Genomic DNA, 23,400 nt, shown 5'->3' with positions numbered 1-23,400 from the left:
TCAATTTCTTCATAAAATGCACTTTTTGTGATAAAACTATTAAAAAAACAGGTATAAACATTTTTAGTGGATTTTTCTTGAGTCTTAACTAACAAAATAGGCAGTTTTAAGTGTGTTTATTAGGGTTTCAACCATTCATGGGTTCTAGCCATCCCCCGCAAATACCGGGTGAACACTATATCAACTATTCAGAGGTTATGGTATGCCCTTAACCCTTACGGTCCAGGCTAATATATGCTAATGCATACACCCATTATTGGGCTAAATTTAAGGATGGCCAATTTAAAAGAAAAACTAAAAAACTCATCAGTGGAAAGAAAAAGATATGCATATGCTCATAGTATAAAAAAATAATCTAAAAAGATCAATGTTCCTTCCACAGGAAGTTTAAAGTGAAAAGTTCTCAGCTAATGCGGGCCTCTTTTCCCTATGACAGTCATAAATATTCTAATTTTACCAAGATATAAGTGTTCTTTCTAATATTTATTTTGATTTTATTTTGTCAAATTATATGATTACAGCTTAGACAGTATCATAATAGATAAGAACTAAAATAAGAACAAATACTGAGTATATTTATTATAAAATATTTGTAATGCATCCTTAGATGGGAAGTTGTGATAACATTCCCCTTTACCACCTCAGGCAAGACTGAATCTCTCTCAGTTCACTCCCACTCTTGTAAGGTGATATGAAGAGTTGCCAATAGTGATAAATGGAACTAGGAACATTTTTCCCACAAAATTTGTTCAAACTGTATGAAGCCAAATCTTGAACATAATATGTATGCCACCTGGACTTTACCACAAAGCTATATGTAAACATATGAGTATGTTACCCGTCCACAAGGGATTAAGTGAGGGCTTTTTTATTCATTTTTCATGGAGAATTTAATTTGTTTTTGAGATGCATATATTTATGGCATATAACATCTTAAATTTAATTTCTTGTAAGTATTGTGGTCATATCAAATTGTGGTCTTATTTCATTAAATGTCAATATTACTAATTCTAGATCCTTCAAGTTATCTGTAGCAATCCAGTTGGCATGTCAGTTACTTTTACACTGTATGTGTAACTATGTATGGTATTGGTCAAGAAGATCTGATTCCAGAGTTGAGTGCTCACCTCTCAAACTGGAGTACTTTTATGTTGAAATCTATTATTAGTTGTGACTGTTTTATATGAGTAAAATTCTAAATTTTCAGGTTTAAGCACATGCAAGTGCGTGTGAATGCAGAATCAGTTGCTTTCCATGTATCAGGGTCAGTTGAATCTCGCAAAACAAATCAAGCGTTAGATCTTCTTATACGTTCACAGCAAAAGCTCTTTAATCGACAGGTACTGTAGTTTATATTAATTTCTGTACTTTAAGAAGGTTTTGCTCCATGTTGACACAGTCTATTATAATTCTGAACAGTAGCACCTAATTATGCAATGGTTTTATTTGATTTGTGCATATGGATTCTTTTTTCACTATAGTATATATATGCAAATATAAACTCAGATGAATATGTTACATATTAAGGTTTTCTGTCATCTTGTGTATTATCTGCCATGAATATTGAAATGCAGTTTTTCACAAAATAATCCTCCCCCAGTCTCAATCTTTCATTAATTTTACTCTACCTCCTTTTAAAGTCTCTTCCATCTTACTTTTTGTGTCCTCTCCTAACAATTGTTTCATAGTGCAACTGTGACCTCATTGGTCCCAGTTCTTGGCCTTTGGATTAAATTATATATTCCATTCTATAGCAGTATAGTAAATTTCAGAAATCAATTATTATTGTAATTCTTATGGTGAAATCCCCTACTGTATATTTATCATGCAGTGTACTATTCACAACCTCTTTTGTTTTCAGATCTGGTTGACTTTCTTCAAAAATATTTTGGACTATTTTGGCTCCATTGTATCTTATTTGGCTATATCAATGCCAATATTCAGTGGCAAGTTTGATGACACTGAAGATATTTCTACCATTGTTAGTGCTGTGAGTATCAAGGATCTTTTTTTGATACAATTTTTGTTTCATGGTAAACTTTCCAACTTCTCATACAGTTTCCAAATTATTGAAATTTCATGGAATGAAAAAGTGAAATCCTATATGTACAGTGGTACCTCATTTGTCGAACGTTTCTTGTGTTGATCTTTTCGTTTTTCGAATGAAATTTAAAAAAAAAATTTATATCGTTTGTCGAACAAAAGGGATTTTGACGTAGGAAAAATCTATTTCTGGGTGATTGGCTCGTGTCGCCCTATGAAATATCCTTAAGTTCATTATTTCTAGGTAAAATTAATCTAAAATTACCAGAGAAAAAAATAAAATCAAGAAAATGTCAGTAAAACTGACTCGCTCACTCTATAAAAGAAGTGTCGGTATGGAAATAGGGGCGAGTGGGATCACTACCACGAGTCATTTACCATTTAGACCTTCCAACATAAAATCCCCACCTGAGAGAGCTGATACTAAAGGGTGATGCGGCCGCTACTACTACTACTACCGACGCCACGCGGACAGCAGCGCCCCTAGCGGTCATCCTTAATCTATGAACATCTTGTCCTGTAGGGTGGGTAAAAGGAAACAGGGTGGGTTTCATAGGGCGACACGAGCCAATCACCCAGAAATAGATTTTTCCTACGTCAAAATCCCTTTTCTGGGCTCAGCTCGTGTCGGCCTATGAAATAGTACCAGAGAAACAGACAAGATGGGAAAAAGGACAAATGAAACCCAATAGTAAAAAAGTAATATAATATAAGTGAATCAAGAAACATTACAGTATACAAACAAAAGTACTTAAAGCTAGCTTATACTAAACAATGGCAGGGTAAAGATAGCAATCAATATAAAGTACTTAAAATTAGCTTATACTAGACATGGTGATACATAATAGTGTAATGGCAAGAACAATATAGAATGATTCACTTAATTTAAATATTTACAAAATATACAAACTCATTGTGTTCTACCCTAGCATAAAAATAAGGGTAGAAACACTGAAGTACATTATATGTACACAACGTGGATGTCCCTAGCAAAAAAATAAGGGGCATTCCACCAATAAGATTCTGGGCTAATAGCGGCTAGCTAGAGTATCCCGAGTAGCATGGCAATAGGGTGAGGCATGTTGGACGAGGTAGGTAGAAAGGAGACCTGGATCTATACTACAACTACTGTGCAGTATCAGGAGGAACAAATTTTAAAGATTCCAAGGACTTCAGGTAATGACGTTTAAAGACTGTCGGTGATTTCCATCCAGTATACTTTTTAAGATCCTCAAAATTCATATGTTGGAAATAATTAATTGAGGTGGCTACTCCTCTGATATCATGTGCTTTTGGAAATGATTCAGGGTTGGCTTGTTTAATGAAGTAAAGGATCTGTTGTCTGATTCCTTTCACTGATAAAGTGCCACCTTTTTCTCTCATAAAGAGAGAACCTGAGGATCTAGAGGATGTACGAGATAGAAAGGCTCTTAAAGTTGATACTGGGCAAAGAGAAGGATCTTGCAGAAGTGGGATGACTTTCCAAGGAGCCCACCTTGCAAGGGGATCCTCATTTTTAGCTAAAAAGCTACGATCCGGAAAAAGTAGAACTTCTCCTGAGGGGAGAAATTCTACATGACCCGCATCTCTGGATAGAGCCGACAGTTCTGAAATTCTGGCTCCTGAAGCCAGGCTTAACAAAAATAACGTCTTTCTAAGTAGCATTATGAATGTGCAAGACAAGTTGTCAGTATCTGAGGCTAGTTTGAGGACATCATTTAAGAACCATGAAACTGAAGTAGGCCTTTGAGAAGGTCTAAGTCTAGCACAGGCTTTGGGAATAGACGTAAAGTAAGATTCTGTTAAGTATATTTGGAAACCCAACTGAAAGATTTTCTTCAAAGCTGATTTATTAGTAGTAATAGTGCTAGCTGCTAAGCCTTTTTCAAACAAGGACCTGAAAAAGGATATAGCTAAGTTAACTGTCATGGTTGTAGTGTTTGATTCTTTCAGGAAGGATGCTAATTTTTTAACAGCTGAGTCATATTGTCTAATAGTTGACTCTCTTTTATCTGATTGTAGAAAGAGGATGTTTTGTGGATCAATGTTAGCATCTTTTTTAGCCGCAAACTTCATGAAGTCCATAAAGTTAGGGTCTGAAGAATTCCTGAGGAAGCGAACACAGTCCTCATTTGTACTGATTGCGACAGCTTGGGATTGGGAATCCGTTGAGGTCGGAGACCCAATTCCAGAAGCAGAGGATACCAGTTGCTTTCTGGCCAGTCTGGAGCAATCAGAGCTACTAGTCCCTTGAAAGTCCTCAGCTTGCTCAAGACTTTCAAAAGAAGATTCACTGGAGGAAATACGTAGATTTTCTTCCATTGATTCCAGTCTAACGACAGGGCGTCCGTGGCATAAGCCAGAGGGTCCAGGTTGGGGGCCACATAGCAAGGGAGCTTGTAGTTCGCTTGTGAGGCGAAGAGATCTACTTGGAGACCTGGGACTCTCTGGCATATCCACTGGAATGACCTGTCGTCTAGGGACCATTCTGACTCCAGAGGGACTGACCGGGACAGAGCGTCCGCTATCACATTTCTTACCCCTGCCAAGTGGGTGGCAGACAGATGCCATCTGTGCTTGTCTGCTAGAGCAAAGATGGCTATCATGACATGATTCACGTGTTTGGATTTGGACCCTCCTCTGTTGATGCAATGTACTACCACTGCACTGTCCAAAACTAGTCTTAGATGAGACTTCTTCGGGGGAAGGAGTCTCTTCAGGGTAAGAAATACTGCCATTGCTTCCAGAACATTTATGTGGAGCTGGCGGAACTGAACGGACCAAGTCCCCTGAACTTGCTTGAATTGAGAATATCCCCCCCAACCGGACAGGGAGGCATCCGTGTGAATGGTTAACACTGGAAGGGGATATTGAAGGGTACCAATTGGTAAGATTCTTCACTTTTGTCCATGGACGGAGCTGATTGCGAAGGATCTGTGGAATTACTGACAACTTGTCCCGAGATTTGACGTTTGCTCTCGATCGCCAAACTCGATTTATATCTTTCAGCCTTGCTTTCAGGAGGATGTCTGTCACTGAGGCAAACTGAAGAGAACCTAGGATTCTTTCCTGGTTTCTCCTTGATGTTTGTTTGCATTTGAGAAATTGTCTCACAGACTTGGCTATTTCTTTTCTTTTGACCACTGGAATTGACAGATTGTGGGAGGACAAATCCCATTGGATTCCTAGCCACTGAAAACGAGACTCCGGAGTGAGTCTGGATTTCGTTTTGTTTATCTGGAACCCCAGATGTTCCAGAAATTGTACTACCTTCTTCGTGGCTTTGAGGCATTCCTCGACCGTTGGTGCCCAGATCAACCAATCGTCGAGGTACGCTGCTACCATTATCCCTTGAGTTCTCAACTGTTGAACTACCACTTCTGCTATTTTCGTGAATACCCTGGGGGCTACATTCAGACCGAAGGGCATCACTTTGAACGAGAACTTCTGATTTCCTAGTTTGAAGCCTAGGAATGGACGGAAGTGTCTGGCTATAGGGATATGATAGTATGCGTCTGTAAGATCGATAGAGGTTGTGACGGCCCCACGGGGAAGTAAGGTCCGTACCTGCGAGATGGTGAGCATTTTGAACTTGTCGCAACGAATGAAAGAGTTTAGCTTTGACAAGTCTAAGATTACCCTTCTTTTTGTTGAGCCTTTCTTTGGCACGCTGAACAAGCGACCTTGAAATTTTAGATGCTTGACTCTTGCAATAGCTCCTTTCTGAAGGAGTTCCTCCGCATAATCTGTCAACTCCTTTGATGGTACTTGATAGAATGATTTGATTGGAGGAGGATCTTTGATCCAACTCCAACCCAATCCTTTGGACACGATGCTCTGTGCCCATTTGCTGAACCCCCACCTGTGACGGAAGAGGAACAGCCTCCCTCCTACCTGGGGAGCCTCACTGTTGTTGAGCGGGTCGACTTCCGCGCCCTCCTCTGAAGTGCTTGCCTCTTGCAGCTCTTCCTGTGCCACGCTGGTGAAAGTGACCTCTCGCTCTGCTCCCCCTAGAAAACCTGTTGAAGGTTGGGTAGGCCTGGCTTTCATACATCGAATTGAAGGCCGGTGAGACTGCGTATGAGGTCGAAGGTTGGCTTTGAGGAGACAACAGGAGAATGGGCTGTGTCTGCTTTGAGGTTGACGGCTGTCCCTGTTGTGTAACTGGGACGGCCTGAACGAAATGTTGTTGCTGCTGCTGTTTTTGATAGGGTTGGAATCTCCTACCCGTTTTCTTTAACTTCTTACCAGCAGCAGGGGCGGTCTCTTGTTTCCTCTTGGAAGAGATGCCCCATCTGGCTCTAAGGCTCTGGTTAAGCCTAGCAGCCTCGTGGTGCACCTCATTCACAGAGGCCTCTGGGAAGAGGTCCGCACCCCACATACTGGAAGCTAGAGTCTATTAGGCTCATGCCTAATAGTTGCCTCCTGCAAGACATGCTTTCGGCAGTTCCTTCTGGCTAAGAAGAAGTCAAAAGCATCGGCTTGAACCGTCTGGAGCTGGGATTTAGCCAGTATTTTGAACAGCGGTTCTGTAGCATAGGACAGGGCAGCCATCTCCGTAATGATAAGGGAGTTAAGAGACCTCCCAAATCTTGTACGGGCATCGAATTCTGCCTGAATAAGGCTATCAGGCAGTCTCGGGAGCTTCTCGCCAAACTGATCCATCGCGCAGTCTGGCTTCAGCTTACCTACTGAGAAAGTGGCAGGTAGGTTCTCCCACAATTCTCCGAAGGACGGGAAGAGCGGAGATGTAGATTCCGCCTCCCTCAACTGTGGCATGGGCTCGTCTTTGAGGACTGCCTGTAGAGTCGCTTCTACTACCTTAGTAGCGAACGGAAGAGAAGCCTCCTCCTCCGTGGCGAAGATAGTAAAGGGGCTCTTGAATGCCTGGAGTTTGGTATTAGTACAGTCCCAATCCTCCAGGCAGTGAACCCATTCCCTCTGTGCATGATCCCTACTATATAGCACAGTCTCTCGGGAGATCTTATCCTCTCTATTGAGAGCAGTTACGGTCAGCCTAGCATACCCTATGAAAGGCTGAGTCAGTCCGGGAGGGTAGAACTCGAAGTCCTCAATCCTTCTAGTTCCACACTCCGGGATCGAAATCATGCCATCCTTGAAGGGGGCATAAGCGGCCACTCTCCAGGGATTATCCATAGAGAAGGCTGGTAGGGATTCATAAGGAGGTAGCTGTAAGAGACCACCACCACCTGCTACAGGGGAGCTTGCCTGAGGGGCCTGATTGAGGCCAGCAAAGCGGTTGTCATGCTCTCTTAACTCGGTTAGAGAGGTCTTGGATGGACTGACCAGATTGGTTGATCGTACTGGACAGCTGGGCAAACTTTTGCTCAAACTTGGTACCAAGAGAGCCAACCATCTCTCCCACTTGTTGCATCACTACCGCTGAGAAAGTGGTGGGATCAAAAGAGCTAGGTCCCGCCACCCCAACAGGAGTTACCGGAGTAGATCCGGTAGATGCCGGAGAAGGCATTGGCTCGGCCGGAGCGCAAGCCTTCTCCTTAGAAGCCTTGCTTCTTGAGCTCTTTGAATAGGAAGAGCTAGGCTTCGTTTTCACCGCGTCTGCGTAGGAAGTCGTAGACTTCCTAGCTGAAGAAGACGACGACTTCTTAGAAGTCGTCTTATGTAGGGTCTTCTGTTCTCTCTGTCCCTTCACCTTCGGGGGTACAGAGAGAGCGGGGATCTCAGATCCCGTGAAGCCTTGGAAGGAAGAAGAAGAAGGAACAGGGGAAGAAGATCCAGGAGCGCCCAAGGGTAGACCTTGAGCGCCCGACACACCTACCTCAACCAACAAATCCTCTGCACCTACCGCCATAGGCTCGAGATTAAGGTCCAGGTTGGCCACATCTGGGACCGGCTCCTGCGTCGAGACGGACCCGAACGCCTGCTGCACCTCCTGCTGAATAGAAGCTGTGAGTGGGGCTGCCGAGATGGGGTCCACATACCCCGTCGCCTTGCCTCCGGGGAAGATCTGGACGGCCAGCTTCTTGTCCAGCATATAAGGCTGGCCCTTGGCGGCGTTCTTCCCGAAGCCGCCCACCCAAGCTTTCAGGGTTGCCAGAGCGACTTCCTTCACGGCGGCAGCCTGTAAGAGAAGGCGATATGAAGTTTCTAGCGGCGGGATACGGTTTAAAGAAGCTTAAAACTAAGGGTTAGTGAATGATAAGACAAAGAAATGTCCAGGAGTTAACTTACCCCACCCAAAAGCTGACTCACGAGGTCATAGCAGATGGTGCATGCCTCCGGGTGCCAAACGATCAGCCCGTTGTGGTTAGTGGCACACGGGGCGTGGGTCCTACACTCTTCATGGGCGCAGGGGTCGTACAATGTAGCGTTGCAACCTGGAACCTGGCAGTTGGTAGCCTGTAAGTGGAGAGATACATGAGTATCAGAGTGCACACTTACAGCCTAACATAGACTCCGCTGCATGCCGGAGCATGTAAGTTAGATTAAACTAGAGCCCCGCCGTAATACATGTGGTTAGCTAGGCGGTTGGTGGGGGTCTGAGGCTTACGCCGGAGACAGGAAAAAGGTTCCAACCAGGTGTGGTGAGGAGCCATGAAACCACGACGGAGAACGACGGAGATAGTACATAAAATTAAATTAAAAACTAAAAGTCATCGTATCAGTAAGGGTATATCCGTATAGAATGAGGTATAACACTTTCCGTCTACTAGAGGAGTGCCCGGGTAAGGAGCGAGCTCTCCTCCGGTAGCGAAAAACAGGATATAGTAGGCAAGCAAACAGACCACTAGTAATTTCCCACCCCGCCCACTGGCGGAGCCAGGTGGACCTATAACCGAAGGGGCTCCCGGCTTCAGCGGGGGCTCCGTCCGTTAAGGTAGGGGAAGGGTGGGACTGGGGAAAAAATGGGGGGGGGATCCCGGCGTGAACACGGCGGACGAGAGAGACGGGGGGGGTGGCCTACCCCCCCCCCCCCCCATCCCTACTACTACCCGCTCGGTAACCCGGTACCCGAGACAAGTGGTCGCCCTAGACCCCAGCTGGTACGGAACTCCTGGCCTCCTCGGAGGGAGAGGGAGGTAGGCTACGGTGGTTGTCGTGACAACCAAGGAGATCCACCAGACCCCTCCCTATCACATGGTAGGGAGGGAAGGGGGAGGGTAAGGTGCTTAAGGGACACGTGATCGTAGGTGGCCTAAGCCGCGATAGTAACACAACCACAGAGGGGCCACGTGAACCAGCCTGTACCAACACATGGCACAAAGCACCTAGGCTAGCCTAACACCCTAAATAACACTGATAAATAATACATCGTAAAAGAAAGAAGAGACACTTTAGTAAAAGAAAAAGAAGCCCAGGAGGAGGCGAACTGATCCGAAGAACAGTCGACTACTCGGAGCAAGCAGTAGCCGATGAAGAGCAAGAGCTGGGATGCTGGGCCAGAAAAACACAGTATAGCCCTAAATACCAAACTAAGAGAAAATGGTAAAAGGGCTGTGTCCTAACTATAAAATCGATGTAATAAAACGATGAACGTAAATATAAAAAGCCCATAAGCATAAGATGTCCCAGTATGGGAGACCCGGAAATCTTAATAACATGAGGCGGCACACGGCCGCCACGAGTCAACCGGGAGACCGTATATGACCTATAAAAAGGAAAATACTGGTCCCTGGAAGACTGTAATACCAAAAATTACTACTTATGAGGCACTTAACTTAGCCGAAGCAATTGCAGTACGTTCCATCGTAATTAGGGATAGAATCCAGCGAAAAACAACACAAGTGAAAAAGAGCACCTAGCGTTGTAGAGCTAAAGATTAAGGATGTCCGCTAGGGGCGCTGCTGTCCGCGTGGCGTCGGTAGTAGTAGTAGTAGCGGCCGCATCACCCTTTAGTATCAGCTCTCTCAGGTGGGGATTTTATGTTGGAAGGTCTAAATGGTAAATGACTCGTGGTAGTGATCCCACTCGCCCCTATTTCCATACCGACACTTCTTTTATAGAGTGAGCGAGTCAGTTTTACTGAAATTTTCTTGATTTTATTTTTTCTCTGGTAATTTTAGATTAATTTTACCTAGAAATAATGAACTTAAGGATATTTCATAGGCCGACACGAGCTGAGCCCAGAAATGCTCATACTTAGAACTGACTGATTATCTAGTTTATACTACTTGTATTCGACGACCTACTGGGTCTTACAAGTTAAACTGCATTAATTTTTTGTGCATTTATAATGGATAGTTTAATGATAGCCATATTCGACAAAATATATAAAAGAATAAAGCATTTAATATAAAATTTAGCATAAAAGATGCATGAAATCGTACGTAACCACTGTGATGTCACGCCTAGCTGACTTGAGACTGAACAAGGGAGCGTTGATATGTTAAGGAGAGAAGGAGAAGAGAGTTAAAATATTACTCTATGTATGTAAAAGCAATAACAATTCACATAAAAAAGGGAATTTCTCAATAAATTTAACGTAATGATAAAATATGAAAACAAATGTAGTACAGAAAAGAAAAAGAAAAAGAAAAAGAAAAAAAAAAGCCTTGATTGAGCCAGTGTTCGGTGCACCGAGTGAGACGGTCTAGTTGAACAATATTAACAAAATAGTAAATGAAAGAGCAAAGCTTTTCACAATAAAATTTAGTGTAAATGCTTAACAAAATCATTCGTTACTCTGAATACAAACCTTGTTCTCCAACCTTGGACTGAGCCATAGCCATTGTACCATGGCCTTCCATGGTCTTGGGTTTGGGTTCTTTTGCGCTACGAATCAATTAGGCATTCATTCTCCTTTTCGTTCACTTAACTGTATTTTCGTAAAGTGTGTAAGACAGGCTGATTAGAGAGCAAAAGTTGCATAGAGGATTATGAGGAGGGTGTCCTCATCTTTATCTAATCTTTTCTTTCTTAATGAAGTATTTCTAAATCCATCCTAACTGGCCTCCCCCATTTGTTGTGCAAACCTGGCAGATTTCTTTTGCCTTACAAGGTGTGCTGGCTCCACCTTGCCAACCAATTGCTTCTGGCACTTTTTTCAATGACATATGGTCATGTTTATGTATACAGTTAACCCCCAGTATTTGGGGGAGGAGGGATGTGTACCAAAATGCCCTGCAAATAGCTAAATTCCGTGAGTACTTAAAACCCCTCCAAAAATAGTTAGAACTGCCTATTTTGATGGTTCAAATGCAAAAATAGAAAATTAAAAATGCTTATATCACAAAAAGTGCATTTAGTCATGAAAATATTATTGAATATTTCTCAGTGAAAATACAGCAGATTGGCGAATTTTCTGCTAATAATGTGTATATATGTTTCATAGAGAAATCTGCGAATCACAAAATGCGAATAGACAGGGATCGACTGGTTCCATTACCAGCTGAGCACCTCTAACCGAAAATCGGCGTTAATAGCACTAATAACCCACTTAATGGCGCCACAAACCGGATATTACCTCCACTGTTAAGTGGAGAGCGGTGCCAAAAATCCAATTAACCGATCACACTCTTAAATGGGGACTGCCTGCATTGTTATTGTTCATGGTGTTGTTTATGGTTTTGTTGGTTTTTACAGTGTTATGAGTCTTATTTGTTAGTTTTGATACTGATTTTATATTGTTAATTTTAATGCTTTCAGGGGACATTGAGCTGAGCCCTTGGCCTGTTACACATTACAGTACAAAAAAATTGCGAAGCACTTTACTTACATATTTGGGGCTTACAGTAAATTTTTCCTAATCTTCAGAGACGTGTCTGTAACTATGACTTGATGTTTTTATCTTAGACTCTTGTAAGTAGTAGCAAGTCAAAGGTTGAGTTTTTGATCCTGGATTTGGTGGTCCTGACTATTTATCATCGTAACATTCCACATGTGCTAGGTATGGCTGTATGCAGTACACTAAATCCGGATTGCCTATTTATTGTCAGAAAAGTTTGGAGTCTAGTTGCTGTGAAGTTTGTTTAAAAATTTTCAGTGAGTTTTGCAGTGTTTACATTTTTGCTGTTTACTGCAATCCAAATATCAACAGATTAATAAGGTAATGTCCTACTTACAATGGGGTTAGGTTGGTAAGGCTTGAACCAATATCTAGGTTAAGGTGCATGCTCGCACGCGAATTGCACCGTACAACTCGAGCACTACATGGTCTGGCATCCGGACGCGTGCACCGTCTGCTACGAGATGGTGTCCCTTCTCACTGATGAGCAGGTAAGTATCTTTACTGCATCATTTGCATGGAATTTCGATTATAATAACTTAAGAAGTTTCTTATAGATACTATTCCCCGAGTGGAATGTTAATTCGATTTCCTCTCTGACAGGCTGCCTCGGCCACCCGGCATGAGGCAAGGGTGGCGCTTAGAGGATGGGTGTCAGGATTCGGGAAGAATGCGCCGGCGGTAAAGCCATATGTCCTGGATGGACAATTGTGCTCCCTTCTGTACAAGGGGGCCATGGCTACGACGGCTGTTCCAGCGCACATTGCCGCCCCTATCATAGAATCCATCCGTCTGGTGACGCTGCCCATCTCGTAGGAACTAGAGGACCTGATGGCGGAAGAGGTGGCGGCCATCAGCCTTCACCTTGAACCAATGGCCACTGAGGAGGAGGTAGGTGGGGAGGTAAGTGAGGCAAGTAGTCTCTTAAGTCCTACTCCTTCTTCTTCCTCTTCTTTCCTGGGCTTCTCAAAGTCCACTCCTGCCTGGGAAGGATCGCTCTCAGTCGTTCCCAAGATTAAATCGGTAAGACCGAAATCCCTTCCAAAGGGATCGAAACCTACTCCGTCAGCGGCGACTGAGTCGTCGTCGGCCCCACAGCTGTCGACTTCTACTGCCAAGTCGCCTGCTGCCAAGGATTCTCCCCCTTTTAAGGGGTCGAGAGCCAAATCCGCCAAATCCAAGGCGACGGAGTCTGGATTTGACCAGGAGGCCTTCGCTAACCTTCTAATGTCGAAGGTTAGGGAAGTGGTTGACGAAAGGCTAGAGTCGATACGACTCGCCTCAGGCTCAGACACCTCAGGCCAGGCAATAACGTCTCTGACCGAGAGGATCAGGCCCCTGGAGGAGATGAGGACCGGATTTCTCCACTCCGGAACCCCAGCGCTGTCTATGACAGTGCCGGATGCGTCAAAACTACCGCCATTTGACAATAACAACCTGTGGTGGTTAGCATTGCATGCCCCATTCTCAGATGGAAAGTTGACAATTGAAGGGTGTGGAACCTGTCCGGTGGAGGACTTTGAGCTCTGCCTGCCGGGTCTCCAATTCCCATTCCCTGGTTTTGTCAGACAAGCAGAACATGCGCTAGTCAGAGTAGACAAGGTCCCAAAGGAGACAGCGATCGTCCCTAGGGACCAACCTCAAGCTGTTTTGGTTCGCACCTTCTCTGACTGGGGTTGTGTTAATACCAAACTAGCGCCACATAAAGGTAGCTTTACTATGTTTGTGACTCCAAACGGAGTTCCGTCGCCCTGTACATCCAAGGTGGCGGAACTAACTATGCAAGCGGCGGCGGAGGATAAGCCCTTACCAGTGCTAAAAGAGACAGAGGCTACCTCTCTACTTTTCACCGCAGATGTGGGGTTCTGGAATGATGCTCTGGCTACGTTTACGGCAGGTAAACTTGATCCGGATTGCGCTTCCATCCTATTTACCGAGAAGCTACCTAGGATTCCGGACCACTTGGTTAAGGCGGAATTCGAGGCAAGGACCAGATTGGGAAAGTCTACCTACTCCGTCACTGCGGCGGAGTTGGTAGCATCGACTTATATTGAAGAACAATTGTTCTGGGTCCTTACAAAAGCTCTGCTACAGACTTTCCAAACGGACCTGTACAACTTCGTGATGGCGAGATGAGCATGCAGGAAGTACGTCCTGGCAAGTGCCTCTATAAGGCATGAGCCTAATAGACTCATAAAGTCCTCAATATGGGGCGAAAATATGTTCCCGAAAGATGAAGTCAACAACGTCTTTCAAGAGGCAGCCAGAGCCAACCAGTCTTCAGGTCCGTTGGGGACTCCCTTCCAAAAGGAAGTTCGATAGCCCCGGACACCAAACCAGACCCAAGAAGAGGCCAAGGAGATTTAATCCTTACCAGGCCTCCCAGCCTCAGGCAGTCGTGCAAGCGGTTCTGGTCTCCCGGGTCGGTAAGCCTTCAACATCTAAGGCTCAACCGCAGCAACAGTTTGTCCTAGTACAAACTCCACCGGCTCAGCAGCCTTCAATCTCGACAGCCATAATGACCTCCTCAGCCTTCAACCCCGCCTACGAGTCGTGAGATGCATTTCGCAGCTACAACAGGCATGCCGGAAGTAGCAGGGCCAGAGGTAGAGGCTTCCGTGGAGGCAGAGGTAGCAGACCTGCAGCCAGCAGTGAGAGCCCGCAGGTGGGAGGGAGATTATATCTCTTCCGGGACCATTGGACCTTCAGTCCATGGGCCCACAGTATAGTTTCAAAAGGTCTGGGGTGGAAATGGGAGAAAGGGTCCCCTCCGCCAGTCAGTTTTTACCAGATGCCAATGGCGGACCTTATAGACTATACCAAAGATCTGCAAAAGAAGGCTATAAAGAAAGTAAAACGTCTTAAGTTTCAAGGACATCTGTTCAGTATCCCAAAGAAGGACTCGGACAAAAGAAGAGTGATTCTGGACTTGTCCCGTCTCAACTCATACATTCGATGCAACAAATTTTGCATGCTGACCGTCTCGCAGGTGCGGACCTTACTTCCCCGTGGGGCCGTCACCACCTCTATAGATCTTACAGACGCTTACTATCATGTTCCAATAGCAAGGAACTTCTCTCTGTACCTAGGCTTCAAACTAGGGAAACAGGCTTACTCATTCAGTCATGCCGTTTGGGCTCAACATTGCGCCCAGGGTATTTACCAAATTAGGAGAGACGATAGTTCAGGAACTAAGAACCCAGGGGCTAATGTTAGTAGCCTATCTAGATGACTGGCTCATTTGGGCAGCCAGCGTCGACGAGTGCCGCAAAGCAACAGCCAAAGTGATAAAATTCTTGGAATTTCTGGGTTTCTAAATAAACAAAGAAAAATCCCGGCTCATTCCGGCTTCCTGCTTTTAATGGCTGGGAATCCAATGGGACCTAAACAAGCACAAACTATCTCTACCATCCAAGAAGATCAAGGAGGTAGCGAAGGCTACGAAACAGTTCCTCAAGAACAAAATGGCTTTTCGACGTACCCAAGAGAAAATCCTAGGTTTTATACATTCAACTTCCCTGCCAGATATATACTTAGCTATAGACTCCGTCGTCTCCGACAGAATTTCAAATTTCGCGGACACGCTACAGGTAGGTCAGGTGATCTACCGCCCTGCCCTGGGTGGCAGGACTAGGAACCATCCCCGTTTTCTAATCAGAATTCTTTCTGTCGCCGGACCATCAACATTGTTGTTGGTTCCTCTCGATTGGTTTTCTTTTTTCGCCGGCAATTGATCTTCTTGACCGACTTTTGGTGACGTATCTGGATTGTTGGATTGGCATACGCTTTGTGGACTGTTTTTGTGGACTTGATTTTTGGATTTTTTCTTTTAAATAGTCTGACTCTGGTATGGTTGTGAGACGTTGTGTGAATGTAGGCGTAAGGTGAGGTTGCCGAAAGCTTCGGTAGACCCTCACACGGTATGCAAGAGGTGCAGGGAGTATGAATGTTCTTTTACTAATACTTGTAAAGAATGTGAGAATTTGAGTGAGAACGAATGGAAGAATCTAACTAATTATTTGAAAAAGTTAGAAAGAGAGAGAGCGAGGAAGGCTTCTCATAGAAGTTTAAGTAGTTCTAGATCTGAACTAATTCCAAGCTTGGGATCTTCCCCAAGGGTAAGTATTGCTACTTCTCCTTCCATTGCAGCCCCTTCTCCTATTGCAGAACCTGTAGATCCAGCGAAAGAACTTGCAGATCTAAAAGCAGCCTTCAAAATAATGGAAAACAAAATGGCTGCCATACAAGGTAAGGCTAGTGATTTGTCATTAGACAGTGATATAAGTGTCCCCAGTGTAGTGGAGGGGGCATCTGGTTGGCTCAGCAACGCTCCTAGGTCTAGACCTCTTCCAAGCTCACATGCCCAGAGGAGAAGGAATGTCGAAAGCCGAAAGGAGGTTGTGGAGAATCCCCACCGATCAGGTGTCCCTTCGGCGGTTTCTGTGACACCCCAGACTGCCAAGGACAGCTATTGTAAAAGCGTCCTACGTGAGTGTTTCTCGTCGTCGGGATCTTCATCACCGAGACGTGATTGGAGAGATTCCGATCGATCTCGGCCTCTCAAGAGGAGTTGGAGGGCGCCGACTATTGACTCGAGCCCTGAAAACTTCCCTGAGGAGTCTCCATCGGGAGTTAGGCAGAAGGCGAGAAGAGCCATTCTTCCAACCAGAGTGAGAAGGAGGCAGGAGGTGGAGGCTATGGACTCCTCCCCTCCTCCTTACCCTCCTCCCGAAGAGGATAAAGAGGAGGCTACAAAGAGGTTCATGATGGCGATGCAGGAGCAGATTTCGTCATTTGTAGGAGTCCTGTCAAAGGAGCCTCCTAGAAGGAAAGACACTTCCCTTCCTATTAAAAGATCCTCCAGACGTATGATGGAGGTATCTACCTCCAGGATCGATACTCCTACCCGAGGTGAGGTTTCCTGTACGAACCTGGATGAATCAATCAGACGTCTGGCACCGGCCAGGAGTGAGGAGTCACCCAGGAGGCAGGAGCCAAGAGCCAGGAGTGAGGAGTCAACCAGGAGGCAGGAGCCAAGAGCCAAGAGTGTGGAGGCATCTAGGCAAGAGGCAAGAGCCAGGAGGCTAGAGGCCAGGAGGCAAGAGCCAAGAGGCAAGAGGCCAGGAAACAGCCAGGAGGCAAGAGCCAGGAGGCAAGAGCCAGGAGGCAAGAGCCAGGAGGCAAGAGGCAGGAGTCAAGAGGCAGAGCCAGGAGCCAGGAGGCAGGAGGTTCAAGAGGCAGGAGCCAGGAGTCCGGAGTCCGGAGTCAGGAGGCAGGAGTCCGGGAGTCAGGAGGGGCAAAGGGGGAGGTTCAGGAGGTCAGGAGGCAGGAAGTCAAGGAGCGCAGGAGGCAGGAGTCAGGAGGCAAGAGTTCAAGAGCCAGGAGTCAAGAATCGGGGGACTCGGTCCTGGAGGTTATGACTCTTCGCCAAATGGGAGCTCCTCTCCTTCAGAACATAGGAGGTCTTGGAAGGACTCTTCCTCAAAACGGGAACGTTCTCCTTCTTGGTCGGATCGAGGGTTAGACGAGTTGTCTGACGACGATCCTCCTGCTAATGAGGGACTTTCTAGTTACAAAGTCTTGGCCTCTTTACTACTACAAGAGTTTGGAGATTCTCTTAGTCCTGCAGCTCCTCCTTCTCCTCGTTCGCTCTTTTCGAGCTCAGCTACGGCTAAATCGTCGGCCTTCTTGAAAATGAAGCCTGCGATATCAATGAAGAAGGCACTCCATTCTTTAGATTCTTGGATGGACAAGAAGAAGGAGTTAGGAAAGACGGTATTCTGCATGCCTCCTTCCAGATTGCACGGGAAGAGAGGTATTTGGTATGGGACAGGAGAGACTATGGGTCTTTCTTACCACCCGCCTCTGCAGATGCCGACTTTGCCAGTTTAGTGGAGGCCTCTAGACGTCACTCCTTAGGATCGGTCAGAGCGACGTGGAGCACTTCAGAGTTGAACCACTTTCTAAAGGGACTTTTTGTCACTTTAGAGGTGTTCAATTTTCTGGATTGGTCGCTCGGAGTTCTGGCCAACAAATCTAAGGATCCGGAGTTTCTGAAGAACCCAGAAATTCTCCATAGCGTGCTGTCCTGCATGGACAAGGCAGTACAGGACGGTTCTGGTGAAGTGGCTTCACTTTTCGGTGCTGGTCTCCTGAAAAAGAGATCAGTGTATGGTTTCCCTTTTTATCGAAAGGGGTTTCTCCGAGCCAGAGGACTGCCTTACTGTTCGCCCCGCTATCAGATCATCTGTTTCCTTCTCAGTTAGTCAAGGATATATCTCGCTCACTAACTGAGAAGGCGACACAAGACCTACTTACTCAAACGTCCAAAGAAAGGACGACCGGTAGTGGCGACGGTTAAGAAGGAACCTCGTCCTACTCAGCAGCCCTTTCGTGGAGGTGCAACGGCTCGTCCACCTGCCAGAAAGAAGAGCTCTGAAAGAGAGGAAGGTCTTCAGGCATTTAGACCAATTCAAGAGATCTAAGTGACTTGTTGCTCCTCCAAGCACCAGTGGGCGCCAGACTCCTGAACTTTGCAGGAGTATGGGAACAAAGGGGAGCCGGACCCTTGGTCAGTGTCGGTCCTGAAGAAGGGATATGTAATCCCCTTCGACGACAAACCGCCCCTAACATCTACGCCTCGGGAACTGTCAGCGAGGTACAGAGACCCGTTAATGCGAAAGACTCTCCTTCAGATGGTGGAGCAAATGTGGGGAAAAAAAAAAGAGGGCCATCGAACTGGTACGAGATCCACACTCCCCGGGATTTTACAATCGCCCTTTTTCTAGTACCAAAGGCATCGGGGGGGGGTGTGGAGGCCAGTTCTGGACGTAAGCGCTTCTGAATCGCTTCGTACAGAAAAAGAAGTTTCGTATGGAAACGTCCGCCTCTGTCATGTCGGCGCTTCGCCCAGGAGATTGGATGGTCTCTCTGGACCTGCAAGACGCCTATTTCCACGTTCCCATTCACCATCAGTCAAAGAAATATCTTCGCTTTGTGATAGGAGACAAGATCTTTCAATTCAGGGCTCTGTGCTTCGGTCTGTCTACAGCCCCACAAGTATTCACCAACCTGATGGCGAATGTAGCAAGATGGCTTCACCTAGAGGGGATAAACATCTCCCTCTACTTGGACGACTGGCTGATCAGGGCCAAGTCGAAGAGTCAGTGCTTGGAGGACTTGGAACAAGTAACAAAGAAACATGATAGATTCGCTAGGGTTGCTCGTCAACCTCGAGAAATCACAACTGATCCCCAGCCAGAACTTGGTCTATCTGGGGATTCAGATGGATTCTCGGGTTTTCGGGTATATCCTTCGCAAGAAAGAATCGCTCGAGGTTTGTCGAGAATCTCAAGCTTCTTAGAGAGAAAGGACAGCTCAGCGAGGGATTACCTGAGCCTATTAGGGACCCTGTCCTCATTGGAAAAGTTCTTCTCGCTAGGGAGACTTCACCTTCGCCCTCTTCAGTTTTTCCTCAAAGAGGTGTGGAACTGGAAGACGGGTCAACTCTCGGACATCTTCCAACTTCCACAAGAAGTAAAAGATCATCTGAGGTGGTGGATCCCTCAGCTTCAAAAGAACGAAGGCTTATCGCTTGCTCTGCAGAACCCAGACCAAGTGTTGTTTACCGACGCTTCGGAGTCGGGATGGGGAGCGACGCTGGGAGCAAGGGAGGTGTCAGGCACCTGGACAAAGGAACAGGTGTCCTGGCACATCAATTGCAAGGAACTTGTGGCCATACACCTAGCCTTAAAGTCCTTCGAAAAGATAGTCAGAGACGGGGTAATACAGATCAACTCAGACAACACCACGGCTCTGGCTTACATAAGAAAGCAAGGAGGCACGCACTCGTTCTCCCTCTATCAGTTGACAAAACACCTGTTAACCTGGACGGAAGAAAGAGGCATAACTCTCCTCACAAGGTTTGTTCAAGGGATCAAAAATGTGAGAGCGGACAGGACTGAGCAGGAGAAACCAGGTCCTTCCCACAGAATGGACTCTTCACGAAGAAGTGTGTCGAAGTCTTTGGTCCCTGTGGGGGAGACCTCACATAGACCTGTTTGCGACGTTCCTCTCCAAAAGAATAGAGAACTTTTGCTCTCTAGTAGAGGATCCGAGAGCCTTCACAATAGACGCGTGTTTCCTCCATGGATTGGTCGGGTGTGGACGCTTACGCCTTTCCCCCGTTCAAAATCCTGGGGGAAGTGCTCAGGAAGTTTGTAGCTTCGAAGAGCACGAAGTTGATACTCATAGCCCCATTTTGGCCAGCACAGGAATGGTTCACGGAGGTACTGGAGTGGATAGTGGACTTCCCCAGATCGCTTCCAAACAGACACGATCTACTCAGACAACCCACTTCGAGAGGTTTCATCACAACCTCCCAGGTCTCGCTCTGACTGCCTTTCGACTATCGAAAGACTTGTCAGAGCGAGAGGCTTTTCTCGCGAGGCTGCGGCTCTATCGCTAGAGCCCGCAGAGCTTCGACGAGAAGAGTATACCAGTCGAAGTGGGAAGTCTTTAGGAGGTGGTGTAAGGTTCAGAAGCTGTCCTCCTCCAGTACCTCTATAGTGAATATTGCCGATTTCCTCCTCTTTCTGAGAAAGGAGTCACACCTATCTGTCTCGACAATAAAAGGATACCGAAGCATGCTGTCTTCGGTTTTCAGGAATCGAGGCCTAGACATGCTAACGACAAAGATCTACACGATCTAATTAGATCTTTTGAGACGTCGAAAGCAGCTACTCCTAGAACACCTAGTTGGAATCTAGACGTGGTCCTGAAATTTCCTTTCATCGGACAAATTCGAACCTTTACATCTGGCGTCCTTCCGAGACGTTACTAGGAAAATGCTTGTTCCTAGTGGCTCTCGCTACAGCCCCAAGAGGACGAGCGAATTACACGCTCTGGATTCCACGGTGGGGTTCAAGGAGATGCTGCCATCTGTTCTTTCCAGACAATGTTTCTGGCAAAGAATGAAAACCCATCAAAACCTTGGCCCAGAAGTTTTGAGGTAAAAGGCCTATCTAACCTGGTAGGCAGAGAGATAGAGAGATCTCTCTGTCCAGTGAGAGCTCTTAAATTCTATTTAGAGAGGAAGAGACAGATGGAGCTTGTCAACAAGGTTCTTTGGTGTGCAGTGAAGAACCCAAACGACTCATGTCCAAGAACGCCTTGGCTTTCTTTGTGAGAAGCGTTATTACGGACGCTCACAAGAAAACTGCTCGGAGGAATCCTTCGGTCCTTTAAAAAGTCAAGACGCATGAAGTAAGAGCAGTAGCAAACGTCTTTGGCGTTCCAAAAGAATATGTCTCTGAAGAATATCATCGAGACATATTGGAGGTGCAATTCATTGTTTGCATCTCATTATCTGAAGGACGTGGAGAGTGACCTATGAGAAGTGCTTCTCGCTAGGTCCTTTTGTATCAGCAGATACAGTACTGGGTCTTGGAGCAAAGACTGATCCTTAATTTTGTGTTTTTTTATCGTACATAAACCCTCTTGTCAGATATGTGCTTGGTTTTCTAGCAGCAAGCTCACTACTGTCGCACGGGAGCAGAGTGTCAATTGCTGGTAGGCGATCAAGGGTATGTATGACTAGTAGGGAGTACAAAAATTTTTTTTGTATATTTTGTAATGAAAGGGTAATTATGTTTCGAGTTTTTTTGGTTGTTGTGAGGAGTTCGGGGAAACTCCTACAATCTTAGAACTAACATGGATGTTAGGATCAGGTTGATCGGGATCGGTTTTGTGCTCCTTGAACAAGGTGTATTGTTCTGTAAGTGGAATAGCACCCAATGACAAAGGCCTTTAGGCTCTGCCGAGTAAGTGGATAAGACCCCCATTGGCAGACCCACAAGAACTCTTAGCCATAGATCATTATCTCGCTGAGGCTCTTGAGGCTAAGCAGACTACAAGGCAGTAGCCGCGAAGTCTTCAGCCTAATAAGGTAGGAACCAAGGTTTATAAATACCTACAACATATGTTGTTTACCTGTCTATTTCAGTAGTTAGCTGTCTCTTACCCACCACCAATGGGTGCTAATCAGCTAAGTATATATCTGGCAGGGAAGTTTTGAATGTATAAAAATGATATTGTCATGTTTACAATAAAGTTTTATACATACTTACCTGACAGAAATATATACTATTAATAGCCCACCCAGCCTCCCCGCAGGAGACAGGTGGAAGAGAAGAATTCTGATTAGAAAACGGGGATGGTTCCTAGTCCTGCCACCCAGGGCAGGGCGGTAGATCACCTGACCTACCTGTAGCGTGTGCCGCGAAATTTGAAATTCTGTCGGAGACGACGGAGTCTATAGCTAAGTATATATCTGTCAGGTAAGTATGTATAAAACTTTATTGTAACATGACAATATCATTTTGCTACAGTTTGAGTCGGTGATGGACGTCCTATTGAAAGCCAGATTGAAGGATATCAATCTAGTCTGGAGGAAGAGAGCCAACATCAATCTCAGGGACAAGATCTCTGTAATTCCACCCATTTTAACAAAAAGGCTCCGTCCATGGGCGGAACGCCGCAACCTAGCCAAGTCAGTACCATTGCAATTCCCTCCGCCATCTCTAACTATCCACACGGATGCATCTCTGAGCGGCTGGGGAGGCTATTTGCAACACAAGAAAGTCCAGGGAACGTGGTCAGATATGTTCCGGCAGTTCCACATCATTGTTCTAGAAGCGATGGCCGTTTTCTTGACCCTAAAACGACTGACTCCAGCCAGGAACAGTCATATAAGGATAGTCTCAGACAGTTAAGTAGTAGTCCACTGCATAAACAGGGGAGGCTCCAGGTCAAGCAAACTAAATCACGTAATGATTGCGATATTTTCGCTAGCAACGAAAAATCATTGGCACTTGTCAGTAACTCACCTGGCAGGAGTAAAAAATTTTATCGCAGACGCACTTTCCAGGACAACTCCGTTGGAGTTGGAGTGGTCCCTGGACAAAAAGTCGTTCCAGTGGATTTGCAATCAAACCCCAGACCTTCAAGTAGACCTATTCGCCACAGAATCCAATCACAAACTACCACGTTACGTGCAGAAGATTTACCTGTTTCCATCAGTGAATATTCTGATGAAGGTCCTGCACAAGCTAAGATCTTTCACGGGACAGGTAGCATTGGTGGCTCCCAACTGGCCAAAGAGCAACTGGTTTCCGCTTCATCTAGAACTAAATCTCCGACCCAAACGGATCCCCCGTCCAGAACTGACACAGGTAGTACAAACTCAGACTGTGTCAGCTTCCTCAAAAACTCTGAGTGCCCTAACTTTATGGACTTCATGAAGTTTGCAGCCCAAAAGGACGCTAGTATTGATCCACTGAACATCTTATTCATAGAATCAGATAAAAGAGAATCAACGCTCAGGCAGTATGATTCAGCAGTGAAGAAGTTGGCTAATTTTCTAAAAGATGCTCAAAATATGACTACAAATCTGGCAATTTCGTTCTTTAGAACTCTATTTGAGAAGGGCCTAGCCGCTAGTACCATTACTATGGTCAAATCGGCCTTAAGGAAGATTTTTCAGCTTGGCTTTAACATTAACATGTCAGATTCATACTTCTCTTCGATTCCAAGAGTGTGCACGCCTGAGACCAATAGACCGCCCTCAAACGGTCTCCTGGTTTTTGAATGAT

General features: G+C 45.7%; 1 protein-coding gene across 4 annotated transcripts in view; it reads left to right on the top strand.

The window, feature by feature from the left end:
- Positions 1-23,400, top strand: part of LOC135220585 (lysosomal cobalamin transporter ABCD4-like) — a 274,508-nt gene that overhangs the window by 165,861 nt on the left and 85,247 nt on the right. For all 4 annotated transcript variants that reach the window (XM_064257839.1, XM_064257838.1, XM_064257840.1 and 1 more), the window contains exons 7-8: positions 1,208-1,340; positions 1,862-1,990. In XM_064257839.1, coding sequence (XP_064113909.1) covers positions 1,208-1,340; positions 1,862-1,990 — 262 coding nt within the window. The remainder of the gene's footprint in view (positions 1-1,207; positions 1,341-1,861; positions 1,991-23,400) is intronic.

Source organism: Macrobrachium nipponense, chromosome 2 (assembly GCF_015104395.2).
Source record: "Macrobrachium nipponense isolate FS-2020 chromosome 2, ASM1510439v2, whole genome shotgun sequence".
Taxonomy (NCBI): Eukaryota; Metazoa; Arthropoda; class Malacostraca; order Decapoda; family Palaemonidae; genus Macrobrachium; species Macrobrachium nipponense.
This window is presented reverse-complemented; position numbering and strand designations above follow the sequence as displayed.